The following is a 21008-nucleotide window of genomic DNA, read 5'->3' on the forward strand; positions in this document are numbered from 1 at the left end:
ATTACCATACTTTTAGGCAACTTATCAAACAAATTTAATTTTAATGGAACACATATTTTAAATTACCATAGCGTTTTTCCAAGTGGCTATCTTAATGGCAATTAATTAAATTAATTTATTATGTTAAATATACAATTTACCGCACTTAACCACACTTACCCACAGCATAAAACACAATAAAAAAGTTGAAAACAATTCAATAAAAATGAAAGCAGATAAAATGTCCTGTAGTGCTTTTAATTACTTGCTAAGCTTTTCTATGGTTTATACGGTATGTGCAGATATGTAAAAAGAATATTTTAAATAATTTATAAAAATTAACCTAGCCCAACCTTTTCCTTTGTGTATATCTAAGGCTAAGCGGCTTGGCCGTAGATCCAAAATGATGCGAGATGTGGAAAGGCAAGGAGCAAGCAGCAAGGACCAAGAAACAAGGAGCCACAGGCAGGATGTCTGTCAATAAGCCTTATTCTACAAGATTTCATCTGCTGGCTTGCGTGAGTGTGTGTTTCAGTGTGCTTTCGTGGGCTTTTCACAGGCGCGTGTTTATGAATTATTAGCATAAACAATCACACAGAATCTCGCACAAATACATGGCGCACTAAGCCCTATATGAATTCTGATTAAATGTAATGCGCTCAAAGCGCATTCAAAGTTGCCGTTGAATTATTGATGCTTTCCCTTTCGGCCAGAGCAACGGTCATTAGCCAACTAGCCAAAAAGTGGCCACCGAAACTGGGAAACTCGGAAACTGAAAATGACACCCTGCCTCCAACAAAGGGTGTTCATTATTCAGGATATGTCCTTGGGCGGGCGTTAAGCTTTCAATGCGATTAGGTGAGTCCTCAGCCTGTACATTGTATGCATAGAGGTATATACTTATGTATGTGGGTTCACACTCCATTAGAGTTGAAAATGTTGCCCGAATTCTGGCTAAAATTCTTTGGCTTAAATTCATGCGGTTTGCTCAGACAACTTAAGGAACTTTTTTGTGGGCCCAAGGCCGCGAGGGATACAAAAAAAAAGACGATTTGCCTTTTTACATTATTTATTCGACCCTTGACAGCCTTTTCATATATATTTTATACATTTTTATGCCTTTCCTCACATTGAAGAATTTTAATTTTCGGCGCGCCCAAGGATAAAGACGGAAAAGTTTCTTGGGGCAACCGAGATAGAGAGAGAGAGGGAGAGGACCCATCGAAAGGAAAAGCCAGTGTCCTTGCTTCGTTTGATTGATTGGCTGACAGGCAGAACAAAAGTCCTTGCCAAAGTCAGGTGAATAGTCAGGTGTCAATCGTAAGCCGGTCTAAAACAAGGACACTAAGGACACAGCCAGCCAAATTACTGGGGACACCTTTTTGCGACTTTTCCCCAAGATGTATGGCAATGTAAATGAGATTTCTTGTTTTGTTTGTTCACTGCCGTTTTTAATTGGCTTATGAGTCGAGAGCCTTAAAATGGCATTATTGCCAGACGATACTTTCATGGGCTGTGTGTAATTGCAGAAGTGTGTTTAAAATGTGTATAATTAAAAAAGAAAAAACGCGCGTTGAGTTTTCTTGGAAATTCCTATTTTTAGAAACCAAAAAGGGGTTTCCCGTTTCCCATTTAAAGGGGCGAATTTAATTAGGATTTATGCAACTACAGTTTCTGCGAGCGAGCGAGTGAGCAACTTTTGAAAGCCGGCTAATCCATTGGCAACAAAAGCGCCAACAACTCTTGGGCCCCTCGAAAACCCGAACCCAAACACACTACTCCCACCAAACCAAACCAAACAAAAACCAAAACCAGTGCAGAGCAAACTCGAGCACTTTCCTGCACTTGTACATGGCCAAAAGAGCTGGCATTAAAGCCATCATCAAGGGGGCACGATTGCATGTTAGGGCCACATTTTGGCCTATGGGCCCACAACACACAGGTACACGGTGAAAAAAAATGGTATATCTAATTAGGCATCTTAGATATGCTTTTTTGTATTTTTTCCACTATTGAAAAAACAGCCTGGTAATTTCCCTTTGATTATAATAATTATTTAATCAGGTAATCTAATTCTGCCCATTAGTTTTAGCCTTCACTATTTGATTTGATTTATTTCCCTTTAGCTTTTACCACAAAAACCATTAATTCAATTAACTTAACAAAGCAGAGTTATTGTGTAATATTAAAGAGTGTGTAATTAATTCAATTAGATTTATTAATAATGTTCATTTGAGTATGTAATTATTTTGTATATTTTTAATTTTCGTTTTAAAAGCATTAATTTACTTTGCAAGTACCTAATAATTTTTGGGATTTAAAAAAATATAATGGTGATTTACATTTTTCAACATTTTAAAGGCCACTAGAAATAATATAGAAAGTAATTAATATAACGATTTTTTGATAATTTTACACCAATTTTTGAGATTTGAAAAACTGACAAATAATAATTTAAATTTCATAAAAATATAACGCATTTAAAAATAATACATTTAAATAAGTTTCACCGTTTCATAAAAGTTAGAAATTATAATAAGTAAACAATTTCCTTCGTATTTTAAGCCAGATATTTTCTCTAATATCTTCCCATACCTGCACCTCAAAAATAGCTTACTGCTCATTAAATTATATTTGCTATTTTTTTCCCCGTGCCTCATCTATGTGCTAAAAAAAAAAGCGGAGTAAATTGCTTGACGATTTTCGCGTCATTTTTCCGACCTCACTTGGGGCACAAAAACAGGATCCTGCCCCTGCTTCTATTTGAACGCCTGGCTGAGCATAAATCACACGAAGGACGAAAGGAGGAATATGTGTGTTCAGTGTTCAGTGTTCAATGTTCAATGTTTTCGATATATTCGATGTTTGCTTGCTTTCGAGTGGGAATCCGGCCCATTTGGCTGCATACTTTGGGGCGCCAAAGGGCCGAGTTGCAATTGACAGTTTATTTATTCATTTTGACAGTTTTATGGACACGCACGAACGAGTCGGCGATTAGGGGGCTTAATTTCATGGTTAATCCGTTACAAATGTCAACTGTCAATTGGTTTGGTTTTGTTTTTAGCCAGTTCTCTCTAATATTATCCAAAAAGGCAACCATTCCGCATTCCACACACTTAAACATGCCTAATTGCAGTTGCATGTAAAGTTGCTTAAATATGCAAAATCCTAGTTTTATGCGGCTGACATTTGACACACAGTTTGGTTATTATTATTGTTATTGTTATCTGTTGTTTGTTGTTTGTTATTGTTTTTTCCTGTTTGCTGATTGACAATGATGTTCCATGTCGCCTGCCAATTGATTGGCAAAAGGAGCGGGAAATGTCCTTTACAATGTTTGTCGGTTTTGCTGTGTCCACAGAACCACTCACACACGCACACAATTGATGACAATCGACACTGTTCATGAATATTTAAATTTCTATTGTTGTTTTCCGTTATTCACTCCACGGGGCCATTGAAAAGACCGCTTTTCGGCGAATCTTCTTCTCGGCGCTCGTTAACGCACTTCAAAATTACGCCTTTTTCGTTCGTCGTCGCCGGAAAAGTCGGAAGGCACGGAAAGCACGGAAAACTTCCTGACCCACTCGATTTACCGTCGTGCGCGAAATAAACTGGAGGACTGGAGGTCGCGAAGCCCCTGGTTGCCGTCACAATACTGAGATCGGCGGCCTGAACTATAGCGGCTATAGGCGAAGGCGAAGGTAAAAGCGAAGGCTTCCGAGTCACGCAAAAAAAAATGAACGACTACGACAACAATACGAACAGCACGCGATGATGGCTCAAACACACAGGCCATCAGCATCACACACAATCACCACTCGGAAAAGCTTTTAAGGACCCCAATTCGCCGCATTCCGAATGTGTGTTAAAGCTTCGCAAAGGCTGGGGAAATGAGTTTCCCCAAAAAATATCCTTGTTTAATGTCAAAGGTTTATCGCAGGCATTTTAAAACTTAAACAACAATTTATACTAATTTAAAACCGTTTTTAATGGGTCTCAAAAATAGTGTAATCATTTTTGAAGTTGTATTTTAAATCAAAAGCCAAAATAAATGTTAAATGTGACTTTAATATTAGGTTTTTAGTGATGTTAAGCATTAAGTGCGATCAAGATTTTTTTTTAGTTTAAAGCAAAGAAATAAAAAAATTAATATGGACTCATATAATTTTTTTGTTCAGCATTATCTGTTTCATCTTAAATACAAAATATGACTGCTTGCTTTTCATGCACTGCTTTTAAGGAAACGTATCCTTAAAAGCAGTGCATGAAAAGTCCTTCTTTTGGTTCATAAAATATCCATTACGGATTTTCCTGCTTATTTCGCTTTTTTCGATGCACTGCTCTAAAGGATTGTCAAACTAAATGGTAATTTTTCTTAGTTCACAAAATATCTTGCAAGGACTTTACGTACTAAATAGTCATTTTGCTTAGTACACAAAATATCCTTTAGGGACATTACGTTCTAAATGGTGCTAAACAATAATTTTCCTTATTTTGTGCACTGCAGTGAACTGCTTTAAAATATTCGTGTACTAAATGGTCCTATTCCTTAGTTCACAAAATATCCCTTAAGGACTTTAACTGCTTTAGTGTACTAAACGGTCCTTTTTCTTAGTTCACAAAATATGCCCAAGGACTTTAACGGTTAATGTGGCTTGCTGTTCAGAACAAAAAACAAGCTGCTTGATTTTCCTGGTTCAGGGGTATAAACATCCCTTCTTTATGTGAAAAAGGCCACCCCTGCATATTTTCGCTTCATTTAGGGAAATATTACCCCAGGCTTTTGAAATTTCGGAGAAATTTAAATCTATGATAATAGTTTATAGTTACAAAAACAATTTAAATAAATTAAAAAACTTAATTTTTTCAAATACAATAATCCAAATTAAGTTAACAATTAATTAAAAATACTATTCCTTAGTTAAAGCCAAACTCCAGCACGTGTCAGGCTTTTGCTGACTAGAATTAATATCTCTTAATTATTAATCACCGCAAATTGTCCGTGAACTTGTTATGAATTTCCAAATGCCAATATATCAAATATCCACAAATGGTAAGCCCAAACTAGGCACTTAATAATTTATAATCGATTGCATTAAGAGCCTAATCAATTTAAACCACCAATTTGCAGACACCTCCATCTTTCCGCCGCCACTTTTCATGCACTTTCCCACCCCCACATTCCATGGACACTCAACGTTCGTCAGTGTGAAAGTCGCTGTCTATCTATCGGCTTTTCTACGCCTCCCCACCCCCCACTTTCACTCAAGGTGAACTCAATTGAATTCTCAACATTTGCACATCAATTATTTCACAAGCAGCCAGCTTGTTTTTTTTTCTAGGGCGATAAAAAAAACAACGCAGCCGGAAAAAATGAATATAAATCCAAGCGTTGCCGTGGCTGGAAAAATCAGTGAGGCAAAAACTGCATTGGCTGCTGCAGTGGCTCCTGCCGATCCTTCATCGCCTCCACCTGCGGCTATCCTTTTTTTCTGCCCACCCGCATAACAGATTCAATGTCAAAAATTTGACAAACTCAACAAGAAGCGAAAAAGAAAAACAAAAAACAGAAAACAGAAAGCGAACAAAAACACAACTAGTAGAAATTTTGCCAGAGATTTTCGCTGACGAATTTGTGGCAGGTTCATAAATCCAAACAAGCAACAACTAACTAACAAGAAGAAGACGGGCGTAAAGAACAACAGGCATTAAAAAATCCGAAAAAAAACGGAAAAAATTGCACAGCAAAAAATAACAATTGAAGAATATTTTTGAAGTGGTTTATAAAAAACAATTTACAGATATTTTTATTTATTTTTTTTATCTTCGGGAAACTTAATGATCTTTTTATGTTTTTTTTGTAAATATTTAGCTGTAATATTTTATTTGAATAAAATTTAGATCTTATTGATTGCTACAAAAATGTAATAGGTTTTTGAAAATTCAAAGTTATTTTTATTTATTTTGTATAGCTGAGAAAAACTCAGTGATCCTTTCATGTTTTTTATATAAATATTTAATTGTTATATTTTATTTGAGTATTAATTCCTAGTATGTATTCCTTTTAATTATTCCAAATTGTATATTAATTGTTTTCGTTTATTTAAGGCAACTTTTTCTATCTGTGCTAGACAAATATGTGGTGGAATAAGTGCAATTTTTGGCGCCAAAAGAGATCGAAAAAGCGGGAGGATGAGAGTTAGAAAAGCGAGAAAAAATGCCAAACAAATCGAGAACTCGACACAAAAGTCGCTTTCAAAATTTATTCAGTCAGCGTCGAAGTTCATTTGAGTGTCATAAATCAGTTGGCCCCAGCAGAACCAGTAGCAGAACCACCCACCCAGAACCCGAAGCAGAACAGAACCACCCACCCGCGCCAGGGAAAGTCGGAAAATATGCGAAAGGACTGGTTAGGGAGGCGCTGGGCTGGGAAAATCCAGAAAATGGGGAGGCAGGGGCATATAAATGACAACTTTGACTATTGGCTGCCATTGCACGTACAACAAACTGCAGCTTGGGCACGATTCAGCATCGTTGCCATGGCCCTCGCATATTTCCTTGCAGCGGAGGAAAAGCGTAGGAAAAGCGTCGGCAAAGGAAAATATTTTCGAAATCGTAGCTACTGCAGCAGCAGCAAGTAGAGCCAAATGTCATGAGAAATCTAGTCGGAACTCCGCACACACAAAAACATTCCTTAAAAGGGAGTCTGCGTAGCCATGGCAAAAACGGGAAATGGGGGGTTTTCCACTCAGACTGCGGCCAACCATTTCCCCCATCGACTTGATAAAACATTTCTTCGTTATAAATCAATTTGAATTGCGCGAGCAGCTTAAGCGACAAACGATTTGCAGACAGTCAGCCAGCGAAAAACCAAAAATCCCGAACAAACCAGCAAAAAAGGACCAAAAAAAGGATATTCGACAAAGCAGAAAATGCTGTTTATTTAGGCAATTTGTTGGAGAAACAGCGGGGAGTGCAAATCCACCAAGGAGCCATTCAAATTCAGCTGGTAATATTTCCTAAAAATGTCTTTATCACCTCTTAATGAGGTTGCATCAAGATTTAATATTTATTAAGAGGAAATTTAAATCGCTCACATTTTAAACTATTTTAAAGCTTTGAAAACAAGCCATTTACAAAATTAATCAATGTTAATTACATTCACTTTATGCGTATAAATAATGCGTTTGCACGCATAAATCGCTTAAGGGTAACACAATATTCAGCGTGTTAATGTATGAACAGTGTTGACTCAAAAATAATTATAGTCAAACTGATAGTTAAATTAAAAATAATATTTCATTAAATTGTTACATTTCACTAAATCTCCTTTGTCAGAAAAATCAAAATTTTGTATATATAAAATAAATTTAAAAATACCTTGTCAGTTTAAGAATCCACTTAGTATATAATTAAAGGTTTTATAATGCATCGAACAATAAACAATTTTCATAAAATATTTAAAAACTATAACAAATATAAAATGTTTTCAAAATCTTAATCTCACAAAATGAATATGTAAATGTAAACTGAAATCCAGCGAAATCCCTGCTTAGCCCGAGGCACTTGCTTATGTTAAACAATCCACCAAAAACTTGACATGAAATTTGTATGAGAATAAGGATGTGCCCCTTCCCTTCCTATATATATGGTATACGTATGTCCCATCTCGTTCAGCTGCTGCTGCAAACGAAGCGCTAAATCTGCAAGTGTCAAGCACACGAGCTGCAACAGCAACATTTCCTACTTTCTTTTTTATCTCTTTGTAAGCATTTTATTTCGGTTCCTTTATTTTTTGTCAGCAAGTAGGTACTGCTGCTGCTGCTGTTGTGTGTGCTTAATTTTTTTGTTTTATTTTGCTTTATTTTGTTTTGTTTGGGGCAACAGCATTGTGCCGCATTTTGCTGCGGACGGGCCTAACCCATTTGCATAGCCAAAAGGGTTGAGGATGCAGGGAACGGGGCGTTGCGGAGATGCTACCATTTAACCCACTGAGCTCGTTTTGCCCGCCGCCGAGAGCAACACAAAAAACCGCACAAACCGGAAGTGAAACAATGTACATGCGCTTACACACATGAATGTTGAAAGGTAACCAAAAAAATAAAAAGGAAAAAAAAAACAGAAAGAATAATAATAAAAAACACTTTTACACCTGCCGGCAACAGGGCAACCCAGAAAAAATTGTTTGGGCTAATGCTATCCTAATGCTGAGCATTTCACCTAGCACTCTTCGTCCATGAACAAACGAAATATTTGTTTGCGGAAATCATCAGCATCATCATCACTTCCGCCATGAGTTCCTCTCGCCTCGCCCCAAGGAGCTTTTCCCATGTTCGGTGCCATTTTTTATATAATTTCGGTTTGACTTCACCTGGCCAGGCTGCCTCCTCCTTCTCCTGCTGCTCACAAGCATCCTGTTTGTTTGTCGAGAGTTGTTTACCAGTTTAAGTTTGGGCCAGGAGTTGGGGAAGTAGAGGGCTGTCCGTCCGAAGGTGTCGGTTCTATAGTGAGGCAGATGAGCAACTACAACTTCTGCCTTCCTGGGCCACTGCCTTGATCACTTAAAGGGTCAAGAGTCGAGTGCCAATCTAGGAAATACCTCTCAGACTAACCCTTTAAAATTCCTTTTTTACACAGAAAAGAAATTTAATTTATTTTTTATATTCATATTCTAAGAAGTTTACATTTACAGCACCTTTATTTCCACAAAGTAACATATTTAATTATCATAATATATTGGAAAAAATTGATCAAAAATCAGATTGATCAAGTTTATCTTATCATTTTGATATGAACAAAGATTATGTCTATCTTATTACAAAAAAAAAACTACACTTGGTATTTTTAAACAGTATTGTTTTATATATTTGAATAATAAATTTTACATTAATCATATCGGTTTTTTACTGATATGAAGTAAGATAGAATTTACCCTATTTCATATCGAATTTCTTTTTCTGTGTGTAAAAAGTATCATTTTTAAAAATATATTATTTAAATTATTTTTAAAAGACTATTTAAAGCTTAAAAAATATTTAAAGTGTTTTTAGCCAAAATAATGTTCTACTTATATGGCCAATCTATTTTCATCTTGTCAAGCTCAACATTTCTTAACTTTTTCCCATTGAAATACTTGTACGGTGATATAGCCTTTCATTCCAACTTCATTTATACCTTTTCTCGCAGTTCAGCTGGCCAACTTTGTGCTTACCTTTAACGCTTGCTTTGACTTAGCCATGGAGTGAAAGTGGCTTGAAAGTTCTTGGGCAGCCGCAAAGTTGAAAATTTGCTTGTGTTGTACAACGTGGCGTATGTGGAATGTCTAGGACTCTGGACTCCAAAGGAATTCCCCCTCCCTCCCTCTCGACACGTCTCTGCTTTTAACTTGACAAATTGCAATCGAGAACAACTGAAATTGAATTGTGGTTTGTGCAGCGGGGGACACGGCGTATACGTAATTTGATGTGTTGCTCCTGTGTTGACACTTGTCACTGCCTAATAAGCAGCTGTAACTCTTCCGGAAACGGAGGTTAACACAAGGATCGGGCGGAAAAAGGAGCCAAAGGAGCCGGGGCAGTCCAACTAACGAGTGGCAAACGCAAATTGCCAATTATGAGAGCAAAGTAGTCGCTTATTTTGCTTATTTATGGCACGATACGAAAATTTGATATATTTACGACAATATCATGCTCGGTCTACACACACACACATACACCCACGCACAACCTGGGCAAAAATAGGGGATCAGGAAAGGGGGTCCAAGAGGATATGCCACCCTCAAATTGTTGTACGTGCTGGTTCTGAATTTAATGCGGCCAGGCATGTCAACCATTTATGCTAGATCGAACCGAAGTCAAAATCACACAGTGCAAAAAATATGATTTCTATAAATAGATACATAGATATATGCTTTTTACAATTGTTTTAAATTTCTTAATTTTTAAATTCGCACCTAAGGGCTAGTACTCAACCCAACAAAAAGTCGTCCAAACAAAAACTTTACATGAAACAAAATTTTTTGACGTTGTTTTTCAAATGAAGTTTTTTTTTTTGGACTACTTTTGGTTGGGTTGAGTACTAAGCCTTAAAAGGAATTTTATTAAAAATTTAGAAATGTTGTTAGGAATTTTATGGGTGTTTGAAACCTTATTAATGAATCAAAATTTGTTATATAAAAAGAAAAAAGGCAATTATTATTTTATTACTATTTAAAAAATAATAATAAGTTTTTATAACATAAAAATATTTATTATTGTATTAAATTGTATTAAAATTACAACTAAACAAAAATATTTTAAAAAATGTTTCCATACTGAGGAAGTTTTAGCGTTTTTTGTAAAATAAAAATTAAATTTTCTGTCAAAAATAATTTTTGAAATATTTGTTTTGATTTTTAAAACTGTTGTAATGGGAAATATTTTATTAATAACCTACTGTGTATTAATGAATGGTGTTAAAAATATTTTTCCAGTGCACAACCAGAGCCCCAGTCTCAGCAATGTAGAGATGCCGGCATATGCATCACAAATAATTCGCATAGCTGGCCAAAAAAAAGTAAAAGACCTCTCAAGCAATTGGCATAGACTCAGCTTAATATGGGAACGAAATATATATATATATATTATACCGGACCGATATCGGGGAAAACGGGAGATCTCAGGGGGCACTGGCAGTTTATAAGCATTTAAGCGGCTTAACTCGCCGTCTCTGACTTATCGCATTGTCATCAATTTGGTTAAGTAGATTTCCCCTTCGCAGTCGCATTCGTTGATTGAAAATTTTGCACACTCCATTGGGCTTGGGGAAGGACACGTAATTATTTCATTGATTGAAAATTCGTTGCTAGCTGGAGGATGGCTGGAAAACTGGTTGGGAAAAGGCAGGCAAGGAAAGCGGAAAAACTGCGAGCCACTATGCCGGCATAATCAATCACGTTTTATCGGGATAATTGTTTGGCACATTTTCCTGCATAAATTGAGTGGCCTTAGCTAGCAGGACACTCGCCTCTGAATCTGATATCAGTATTATTATTATTATTTGCGCTCGATTTCATTTGATTTGCGTGCAAGAGGAGTTTATCCACTCCGCGAAATGCGAAATACGGAATACGGATATTATTTATGCAACAAAGCAAATACACAGGCAATTAGCTTATGCCGCAGACAAAAGGCGCCGGGCGAGCAAAAGAGACCCCGAGGCATCGAAATCGGGCGGGATTATTGGATATATTGTGTGCATTCCGAATGCGCGGATATGCAGTTAAATGCACTGGGCAAATATTTGCAATTAGCCCCCACACAGCTCGGGGGCCCATACATTTTTGGCCAGCACTCAACCTCAATTATTGATTAGCCCTTTCATTTGGTGTTGACACACTGGAGACTTGGTAATCCAGCAAACATAAATCAAACGCCGATATTAGACGAGAGTCCCTTGCATTTTTGAACATCAATTATTTTTGGATTGAAAAATCTAAGAAAATTCCTTAAATGAAAATAAAATTACAGTTTGAGTTCTGCATAATTATGGACTTATTATTATTTTTATACACTAATAAACTTTAGCTTAAAATAAAAATAAACCACAAAACAGCAGCAAAAGTAAAACAAACAAATAAACTCATTGCTGCATTGCCGGCCGCAGAAGGTCAATGAATTATTGATTGTCGGCCAAAGGACGAAACCCAGTTAAACCTCCAAAAAGAAATCGCCTGTTTTTCCAGCTCTTCCAGTTGACTGGAGACAACTCAACTTGAACAGGCTCAGAAGGTTGAGTTGTCAAAAGAGTCGGCCCCAAAGTGACTTTAAGTAAATAAATCTGAAATAATTCAAGGCCCTGGGGCAAATAAATTTAACTCCTTTGTTTGCCCCTTTGCCATTCGACAGTCTTTTGGGAGTTTGGCTACAGATTTAAATTTATTACCCAGGCATTCAAGTGTTTTCATCTCTCCTTCCTCTGTGCAATTTTCCTCTGGCATGATTCCATCAAAGTGAGCACATAATAATATGCAAATTGTTTTGTTATTATTACTACTGCTACTACTTTTTTGTGCACACCTAAAGCCGCTTAGCAAATTGAATGCACATTGTGAATTTTTGCAATTGATAAGAGCTGCCAAATAATAAACCAGATTGTGCAGCAGCAGCAGCAAACAATGACAATCATAACTATATCAGCAAAAGGCTGAAGGATTCACAGAGTGCGAACACATGGGATAACAATAAATCATATTCGACTCACACATCCGTATCAAATTGATTTATCTGCTTGACAAAGATAAATCGTATTAAAATAAAATTCAAAGAAATAAAGGTAGCATATAATGTTTAAACTCAGGGATTCCCTTTAATTATATTTTACGTTTTTAATTAAGGTTAAAATAACTTTAAAAATATTTTATAGAAATGTATTAAATAATTATTTAATAAATTAATAATTAAAGCTAGTATATAATATTTGAACTACATAATTTACTATGATAATATTTTAAGATTTAAATAAAGGGTTAAGACTTTTATAAGTATTACTTCTTACATAACAGCAGAAAATCCCTATACTCTCACTCTTAATATTTTCAGTACTGATAATCATGCCACAAAAGTCGCATACGAACTGTAAAGTATTATAAATAAATGAATGTGAACATATGTAAGTGTGGCTGGCAATCCGATTTGTAAACAAAAAATTGTGTAAAATGGCTATTGAATGAAACAGTAATTGCTTAACACAACGAAGGGCATTTTAAATAAATTGATTAAGAAAGTGTTTTCTTTTACTTAAATGAATTGACAATATCCGTTGACATTGTGGCTGCCCTTTGTCAGTTTATCAGAAGCACAAATATTAAAAAATAAAATTCCAATTGAAAAAATATGTTGACCCTTGCAAATATTGTTCAAAATCAGCAATAAACTCTTCTTTTAATTTCTGTTTTACGGTTCATAAGCTTCTGTTTACTTAAAACGCACAAATATTCATATATACGGTAAAAAGCAAGTTTTCATATTTGGAAAACAACAACATATTGCGGCTAGTTTACACATCATTTTCATGCAAAAGCAATAAAACTGCAGCAAAAATAGATTTCGTGTAATTTATTCTGGCTTCTACAAACTTTTCACTAGAATATGTAAATTTGGTTGCAAGCAGAGGGCGCCAATTTTAAAAATTTAAAAATGAAAATGTGAGCGCTATTTTGTAGCATATTTAAAAGGAGCACAACTTTTGATTGTGAGACACAACTTGAATCTCTACCAGGGGAAGTGGTGAACTTGGAATGATTAATAAGTGAGAGAATCTACGAGAGTGAAAAATCCGCCAAATTATATTATTTAATATCAATTTTACCAGGAGTGCATAGTTAAGACAATATGCCAATAAATACCATAAATAAATGTTTTAATTTAATTTAATTTATTTGTTTATTGTATCCTAGCGTTACAAGTTTTTGAAACTTATGAATTAGTACGCTAGTCACTCCGTGTTGATAATTATAGTAAATTTATAGCTGACAATATTTCTTAAAAATACTATATAGTTGTTTACAAAGGACTTAACTAAACTTATCTTTAATTGTTAGAGTTATTTATTTTTAGAAATTCTTTTAGTTTAATTTTAATTTAATTTGTTTGTGTTTTTGTTTGTGTGTCAAGGCGATCACCTTTATCTCAGTAACATTTAGATTATTTATAGGATTTTGGGTTGTAGATGCATTTTATAAAACTTATTAGCAACTAATTAGTTTATTAATTAAATCTGCCAAATTGTATATGTAACAACACCAAGTATTTTATAGAACCTAAACTTAAAATTAAATCCAAGACCATTTAAATTATTTTTTTCTCTCAGTGCTTAAAGTTTTCCCCGAAGCTGAAAATCGAAAGCCACGCATTGTTAACCAGAAAACTCGAAACCGGACAAAAGGGGGTCCAATTAAACACTGACTTTGGGGTCACTTGTCGAACTGGGGGAGTGAAAGTGTGCCCGAGGAGAAAGGGGAAAGTAATTGAATAGTTGTCGCAACAATAGTGCCAACTTGGACGTAACCAAGTTGGTTCCATAAATCGCATACAAATAGCCACATGGGAGCGTTTGTATCGCTCGAACAAAGCCACGAAAGCAATGGCAAACAAAAACAGGAAACGAGCTAATTACATTCCCTGAATGTGTGTTTTTGTGGGGGGAGGGGGAAAGAAAACAATTTGTTGGCTAAATTATCTGCTAAATTAAGCAATTTCAATTCAACAAACGAAACCGAAGATGCTCTCGCTGGAAACCTGAAACCAAAAACGCTTAAATTCTCTACGATTTTCTTCCAAAAAATTTGTTCCTTAATTCTGAAACACACCACACACAAACGCACACTAATGCCAGCGGTAGAGTGCTTTTGTGTGTGCGTGAGGTGCGGCAAGTGCTGCACAAATCGGTTGCTAAGTAGCTCATAATGGCCACGCTTGCCCCAAAATGCTCCCATTGGGAGGCCATCCTTAAAGTCTTTCCGCCACCCCGTAAAAGTGTTTTTGTTTGAAGTTGGTCAAAGGTGGGCATGTGTACTCATACTCTGGATATGAGCGGATTTCTAAATATTTAATTCTATTTTTTAAAATACTTAATATGGTAAAAAGTGTAATAATAAGAAATATCTCTAAAAATAACTTTGATAAGTGATAATCTTTATTCTAACAGAACGTTTGTTTCAATATTTTGACTAAGGATATTTCGCAATTTTTATAAGTATTATTTTTTTTTTTTAAATACCTAATGTGATTTACAAACAAATAAATATAAAAAAAATTTTATAAAAAATATTTTTAAAAGGCATTTATAAAATAATGACAATTATTCTTAAAGAATGTTTATTTCAATACAAAATTCTTTTACAAAATTAAGATATATGAAACTACTATGCTTAAAATAATTCTTTTAAATAAAGTTTTATTCAAATCTTATATTTAAAGGCATTTAAAATTCGTTCTCAGGACAATCAAAACTTTTCCGGGTTGTTTTTTACGCCTGTTATTGCACCTTGGTATTTTTCTTCATGCCCGGGCCATAAAAAGGGTTAAAGGTTACCAAATGCTACGCATACAAATGCTGACTTACAACTGTTGCATGTACATACCACATACCTATAGGTCGTACGTGTGTGTTCAGGTGAGCGTGGGAACTTTTGATAAATGCAGATTTTATTGTAATTCAATATCAATTTGTGTGTATGCCAGGGCAAGCGGGTCCAACTGGTTGGGCAATCCTCCAATATTGATATTGATACACAATTTTATGGTAAACATTTTAAACGGCCAAAAGGAGCGTATTAAAGTGAAATCAAAAAAGCCAAACAGTTTACGGCAAGCAGATCCATTTCCCGCCGCTTTTTCATTCGAGTGCCGGGCCACATTAATCAGGCAACTACGACGGGCAAATTACATCAGTTTTGTTTGGAAATGTTGCCATTTAATTTAATGAGACATCATTATGCCAAAACTTTAATCTCATCATCAGAGGTGTCTGTAAAAGCAGCAGCAGCAGCAGAGCAAAAAAATTGTAATTATTGAGACAGCGCTTTTTTTGGTTGCAGACAGGCGTCACACTGGAACAAAATTTCCTATAAAATATTAAAAAAAAAAGTTTTTTCTAAGTTTTTTCTGCACATTTTAATTTTAAATCACACGTAATTGAAAAAATATCTGTTTGAGTAATATAATATTACAAAAGCAATACAACAGTAAATAATATTTATTTTTTATAATTTTTTTTAATTTTTAAAAATTGCTAATTTTCTAGAAATTTAACTCCTATTAAATATTATTATTATTTTGTTTCAGTGTGAAAGTCAGTGGGCGGTGGGCGTGTCGGGGAGCTGTTAATGATGTTTGGCAACTTCAACTCCGAACCGCACACACACACACATGACCACAGGCAGCATATACACACACACACACGCCGAGGACACCTTCAGCATCCAATTAGCGGCAAAACGAGTTTCCGGATCTCACTCACACCCATCCATTCACATCCATTTGGCATCCCTTTCCCACCGCACTCGCACTCCCTCTAACAAGCACTCGAATCGCTCTTTTTTTCACACGGCAAACGCAACTCACATATGTTTCGTGTGTTTGCGGCATACCCGCCTACCACCCGCCCCTTCCCCACCCACACTCACACACACACACACTTGCCTTTGTGCAGCGGCAAACAAACAAACAAACAACAACAAACAAGTAGCGTGCAAAAAAATGAAAAATGGCAACACTTTAACTTTTGAACGGCGTTTCACCCACAAAACTCCCCACCACCCTCCCCCCGCTAGATTTTAGCTACCTGCCCTCCTTCGAATGCGAATTTTTTAGCCGAGATTATTTTTCTTTGCTTTGTACACTGGGGGAAAAATGTATATAAATGTAAATGTATATATATGTAAATTTTTAACGATCTATATTTCAATTAAGGTATCACTAATAAGCCGTATTAGATGTGAATATTAAAACAAATATTTAAATTTAAAAAATTTTTATTTTAAATATATTTTTTAAAGACTTAGGAAATAATAATGCCGTAATAAAAATATCATTATCTGGCTGGTCCCCTATAATATTTATATATATTTGCAAAGCCGTGATTGAACTGATTAAGTGTGCCTGGACTACTTGCTTTGTTTCATTCCTCGAATGATATTTTGCTCCAGAGCTAAAAAAAACATCTTAAGTACTTCTCTCAGAATTTTAATGATTCATAAATTCTTTGTATGATTTCCCATGATTTTTTATTCTTTTTTTTAAAGATTATTACTGAGCAGAGAATTTCAAAAAATCATTTCAGAAGTAAATAAATTTCGAAAGCCACAACTTTTTGTATAAGCATAAGGCCATTCTACTTATTTAATATTTGGGAATAAAATTCGCTGGTAATCTCAATTGGTAATCAATCCAACCTAACAGAGTGGTCACATCTGTGAAAATGGTGGGCGTGGTATCGCCGGGCTTACGAACTCCCCAGTTGACGATGCCCACCTGCTTGAAGACCGGTTGATTTGCCTCTACTGTGCAAACCACAGGAGCACCACCATCGCCAGTGCAATCTTTTCCCTGCAAGCCATCGCCACAAAATTGTCGGTCTGATAGCTTCCGTCCTAATCGTTGTGCACAGATATCATTATATACAATATCTATTTCGGTCTTCTTAAGAGTGGTGGGATAATCCTCCGAGTTCCATTTCTCTTTGCCCCAGCCGTTGAAGAAGCAGGATTTTAGTCGGTTACCTCCTCCCATGTACAAACCAATTATACCGATGTTATCTGTGATCCTAAACTCTGTTTTCAGAATGATTAAGGCCACATTGTTTTCGGCGTTGTGCCTGTTGAACTGTTCGTGGCGAACGATTTTCAAGACCTCGAGATCCGCATGCTGCTGATCCTCCGTTGTCGAAGTATTCCATTCGCCAGCACGCACCAGCAGATCAGATTCGGATATATCATTCAGAATATGAACGGCGGTGAGGACCACATTGGGTTTAATCAGAGATCCCGATCCTATGTAGCGGGTTAGCAAATCCCTCTTGTCCAGCACCGCAACCACCCAGGGAAATTTCTCCACTCGATTCTGACTCGGATTTCTGTTGTATCCGACACGTTGTGGCTATAAGCGAATATTCCGTCTGCATTAATACAATTATTTACTAATTTATACAATTCATACCTGATAACCATACTGTTGACCGTTCGCAAAGCTGATCAGCAGCAGCGGCAGAAGAAATGTGAAATATAAAGTCATTTCTTGGCGAGTTCTTCGAACGAAATGATTCTGAGCTCAATGAAAATATTTTTATAACCCAGAGTTGAGCTTATCAGGGGTAAAATGAAACAACTCAGATTTCTCGCTCTCTTGCAAGTGTTATCGCTTAGATTAATTTGAAAACATTTACATTAACAATACATTTGAGAAATAACATTTTTCAAAAAATGAGTCAACACAAAAGATGATAGCATCATATTTTTCGGTGGGAATTTCAGTCCTATTATGTTTGGTATGCAACAGTGCTGCCATTTTGTCCTCTTTCCGGACAGATCTGTCCTTTTTTTAACGGGTTTATCCGGAAAAAATTTCAAACATCCCCTATCCGGAAATCTGTCCTTTTTTCAAAAAAAAGGTCTTGAGTGTTATTTTTGCCAGTCGAAAGTGTGTAAACCTGTTTTTATATGCTAAAACGCCTTTTTAACCATCAATCTTACAGTTCGGCACTTAAAAAATAATTATTTTTACAAATTATCAAAGAGACGTAAAGCAGTCGATGGATTTTCTATATAGTACGATTTTTTCTGTAGCAAAAAAAGAGAAAATCACTTTAAAAATTTCTCAATTTTTACCCTCTGCTTTTTTGTCAGAAAAAAATTTCAGATTTTAACGACTCTTAAGGCCGGTTTCTCGAGTCCCTGTCAAAGTCCCTGATAGCTATCTGTTCGAAAAACTTAAATACCAGATAAACTGTTCGTAAAAGCAAATCCGCTTTCTCGACTGCTTTAATTTATCTGAACGAGAAACAATTACAGAGTGCTGTTAACGCACAGAATTGTGCTGTGAAGCGCAAAAAATGGCATGCTTCGATTATTTTATCAGCTGTTTGGGTATAATTTTAAGGAAAAGTCAGCTGTGATTTCGTTTCTTCTTCTTAGTTGGCTTTGGGAAATCAGCTGTCATTCTATCGAGTCGAAAACGCTTAACAGGGACTCCGAGTCCCTGTCAAAGTTAGCTCTCACATTTATGCTCGAGAAAGCCAAAATGCCTTAGCAGGGACTTTATCTGTTCGAGAAATGTTAGCCGGCACTCGAGAAACCGGCCCTTATTCGGGTTTGACGCAGATATGGCATTTTTTTGTATTACCAATATAGTTACTTGAAATGCTTTTATTATTTTAATAATTTTAGATTATTACGTATACGCACAAAAATTAACCATGGTAAAATGATCAAACAAAGAAGGATGTGAGTCGGGCGCAGTAGGTCATTACATAATTGAATTTAATATAAAATCCATTTAAATTAAGTAATTATATAACCCATTGGTAAAACAGAAAAATGGAGGCGCATTTACTTTTGTCCCTTTTTTTGTCCTTTTTTAAAATTTTTTGTCCTTTTTTTCCCAGTTTTTTTTGGCTTATCTGTCCTGTTTTTCAAGCTGAGTGATGGCAGCACTGGTATGCAACCTATGACATTTATATAAACATTTTATTTGTTATTTCTGGGAAAAAATGATTATTCGATATTTTGAATATTATTATTTCTCCAATTTCTCTCAGTGAACTCTTTTTGCCGCCTAAGTGTAACTTTTGCATAATACTCGTAGTTGAATAAAAAAAAAAAAGAAAAACAAAACGTAGAGCATATGTGCGAGGAGTCAACAAGCGTACGGTTGCCGGGATTCTGCAGATTCCAATTAAGTTTTAAATTTTTAGCAGACAAGCTTATGAATGATGACGCTCACTTCGATGGCATGGCAGCTCACTTGGCAAATGTCCAAAAAGGTTTTCCTTTCGCTTTCCATCTACAAAATGTGCTAATCATTTTCATTCGCAACGAAATAGCCAAGCAAATGGTGAACACAAGAAACAAACAGCGCCTTGGTCCCTTGGAAATTCCCCCCTTTTTACTCGGCACCTTTCAAGGACTTTTTCCGCATGCATTCCCAAGTAGTTGAACATGGGAGTGCCATTATGGGAAGTAATAAACAAGAAATGGACTAACTGAATTGTTTGGTGCAGAAGTGCAGATGCCCTGTGCCCCGATTTACGATTTGTTAGTGAAGGCGAGAGAATCATATCATAACTAACATTTGGTGTAAAAGAATATGTCAAGTAAATGAATTAATACATTTAGAAAAGATTTATTTTATTATTTCAAAAGTTTTTAATATTTTTAGTTTATAAAATTTTAAAACAGAATATTAATAATAAAAATTTTAAAGCACGTTAGTCGAAAATCTTTAAATATTAAATGAATTTAATAATTTTGAATTGTCCTATCTCACCAATGCTCATGTTTATCAATATTAAAGCAATGAATACATCTGTATTTTAGTCTACAATATATTCTAAATAATCCTTAAGATACAATTAGATTGTCAGAAAAGTATTCTGTAGGTACAAAATTATCTCTCAGATACATTACTATTTTAAAGATACAAAAGTATCTTTTAGATTTTCTTTTTTAAATCAAGTGGCAAGTTGGCACCCCCAAAAAATAGCCCGCCAAACTGCTCCCCACTGAACAGCTGTTTCCAAAGCTCCCCTTTGACAGCCGCCTGTTCTCGAAGCTCCAACTCGCTACAGAGGGCGCCACAGTCTTATTTCTACGCCTGACGCCAAGCAATAACAAAAAGCATACAGACTTAAGATGAAACAAAAACAGAAAACAAAATACAAATACGCATGTATGACCTTCGCACAAGGTGACTGGGGCAAGAGCGCCTCCGATGAATAGAGAGAGGGAGTGAGAGCGCGTGAGAGCAATGGAGAGTGGGGCTATGCAATGCAAAAAGATTGAGGAACATTGGGAGAAGTGCAGCGGCGAGATAAGAATGGCTGTGTCAGCAAGGCACAGTGGAACACATACTCAAAAAATATTTTTAAAATAAGCGTTTTAATTGTAGGATAAATTTATAAACCGAAATAAAGGTGAAATAAAATGTTTTTATAAAAATCCCATAAAAAGAATATATAAAAACTGGAATAGATGATTAGAGCTAGAAATGAATCCTAGTATTTTCTCTACAAATTTTTTTATATATTTAAATATTTTTGGATTTATTTGGGTAATTAGCGGTAGGTGGAATACGAAGTTTAACAAATTAGAAATACTTTTTTTTTTTATTTCCATAAAACAAGTTAGTAGCAATAGCAACACACCCACTGTGCCTGTGGGAGTTGTTTACAAGATTGCAGGAGAGCAAGGAGAGCCAATTGAGCGGGAAAAGCTCTTACCGAAAAAGCTCTGGAAAGTATAATGAAAGTATAAAGTGAGAATATAAATCGCT

The 21008-nt window shown here is 35.7% G+C and overlaps 1 protein-coding gene across 1 annotated transcript; it reads right to left on the reverse strand.

Moving 5' to 3' along the window:
* Positions 1-16794: 16794 nt before the first annotated feature.
* On the reverse strand, positions 16795-17777 carry LOC108065937 (phenoloxidase-activating factor 2). The gene is made up of 2 exons (XM_017154203.3): positions 17679-17777; positions 16795-17618 (listed from the first exon to the last, which is right to left on the reverse strand). The coding sequence occupies exons 1-2, from the start codon at positions 17751-17753 to the stop codon at positions 16863-16865; spliced, it is 831 nt and encodes a 276-aa protein (XP_017009692.2). The 5' UTR covers positions 17754-17777; the 3' UTR covers positions 16795-16862.
* Between the last annotated feature and the right edge of the window lie 3231 nt (positions 17778-21008).

This window comes from Drosophila takahashii, chromosome 2L (assembly GCF_030179915.1).
Source record: "Drosophila takahashii strain IR98-3 E-12201 chromosome 2L, DtakHiC1v2, whole genome shotgun sequence".
Lineage (NCBI taxonomy): Eukaryota > Metazoa > Arthropoda > Insecta > Diptera > Drosophilidae > Drosophila > Drosophila takahashii.

What these genes read in the sequence shown, in the direction of transcription:
- LOC108065937 (XM_017154203.3), bottom strand. Translation starts at nt 17,753, where the DNA reads ATGACTTTATATTTCACATTTCTTCTGCCGCTGCTGCTGATCAGCTTT. An exon ending in GTCAACAGTATGGTTATCAG is followed by an intron (nt 17,619 to 17,678) that starts GTATGAATTGTA and finishes ATTCGCTTATAG; the next exon opens with CCACAACGTGTCGGATACAA.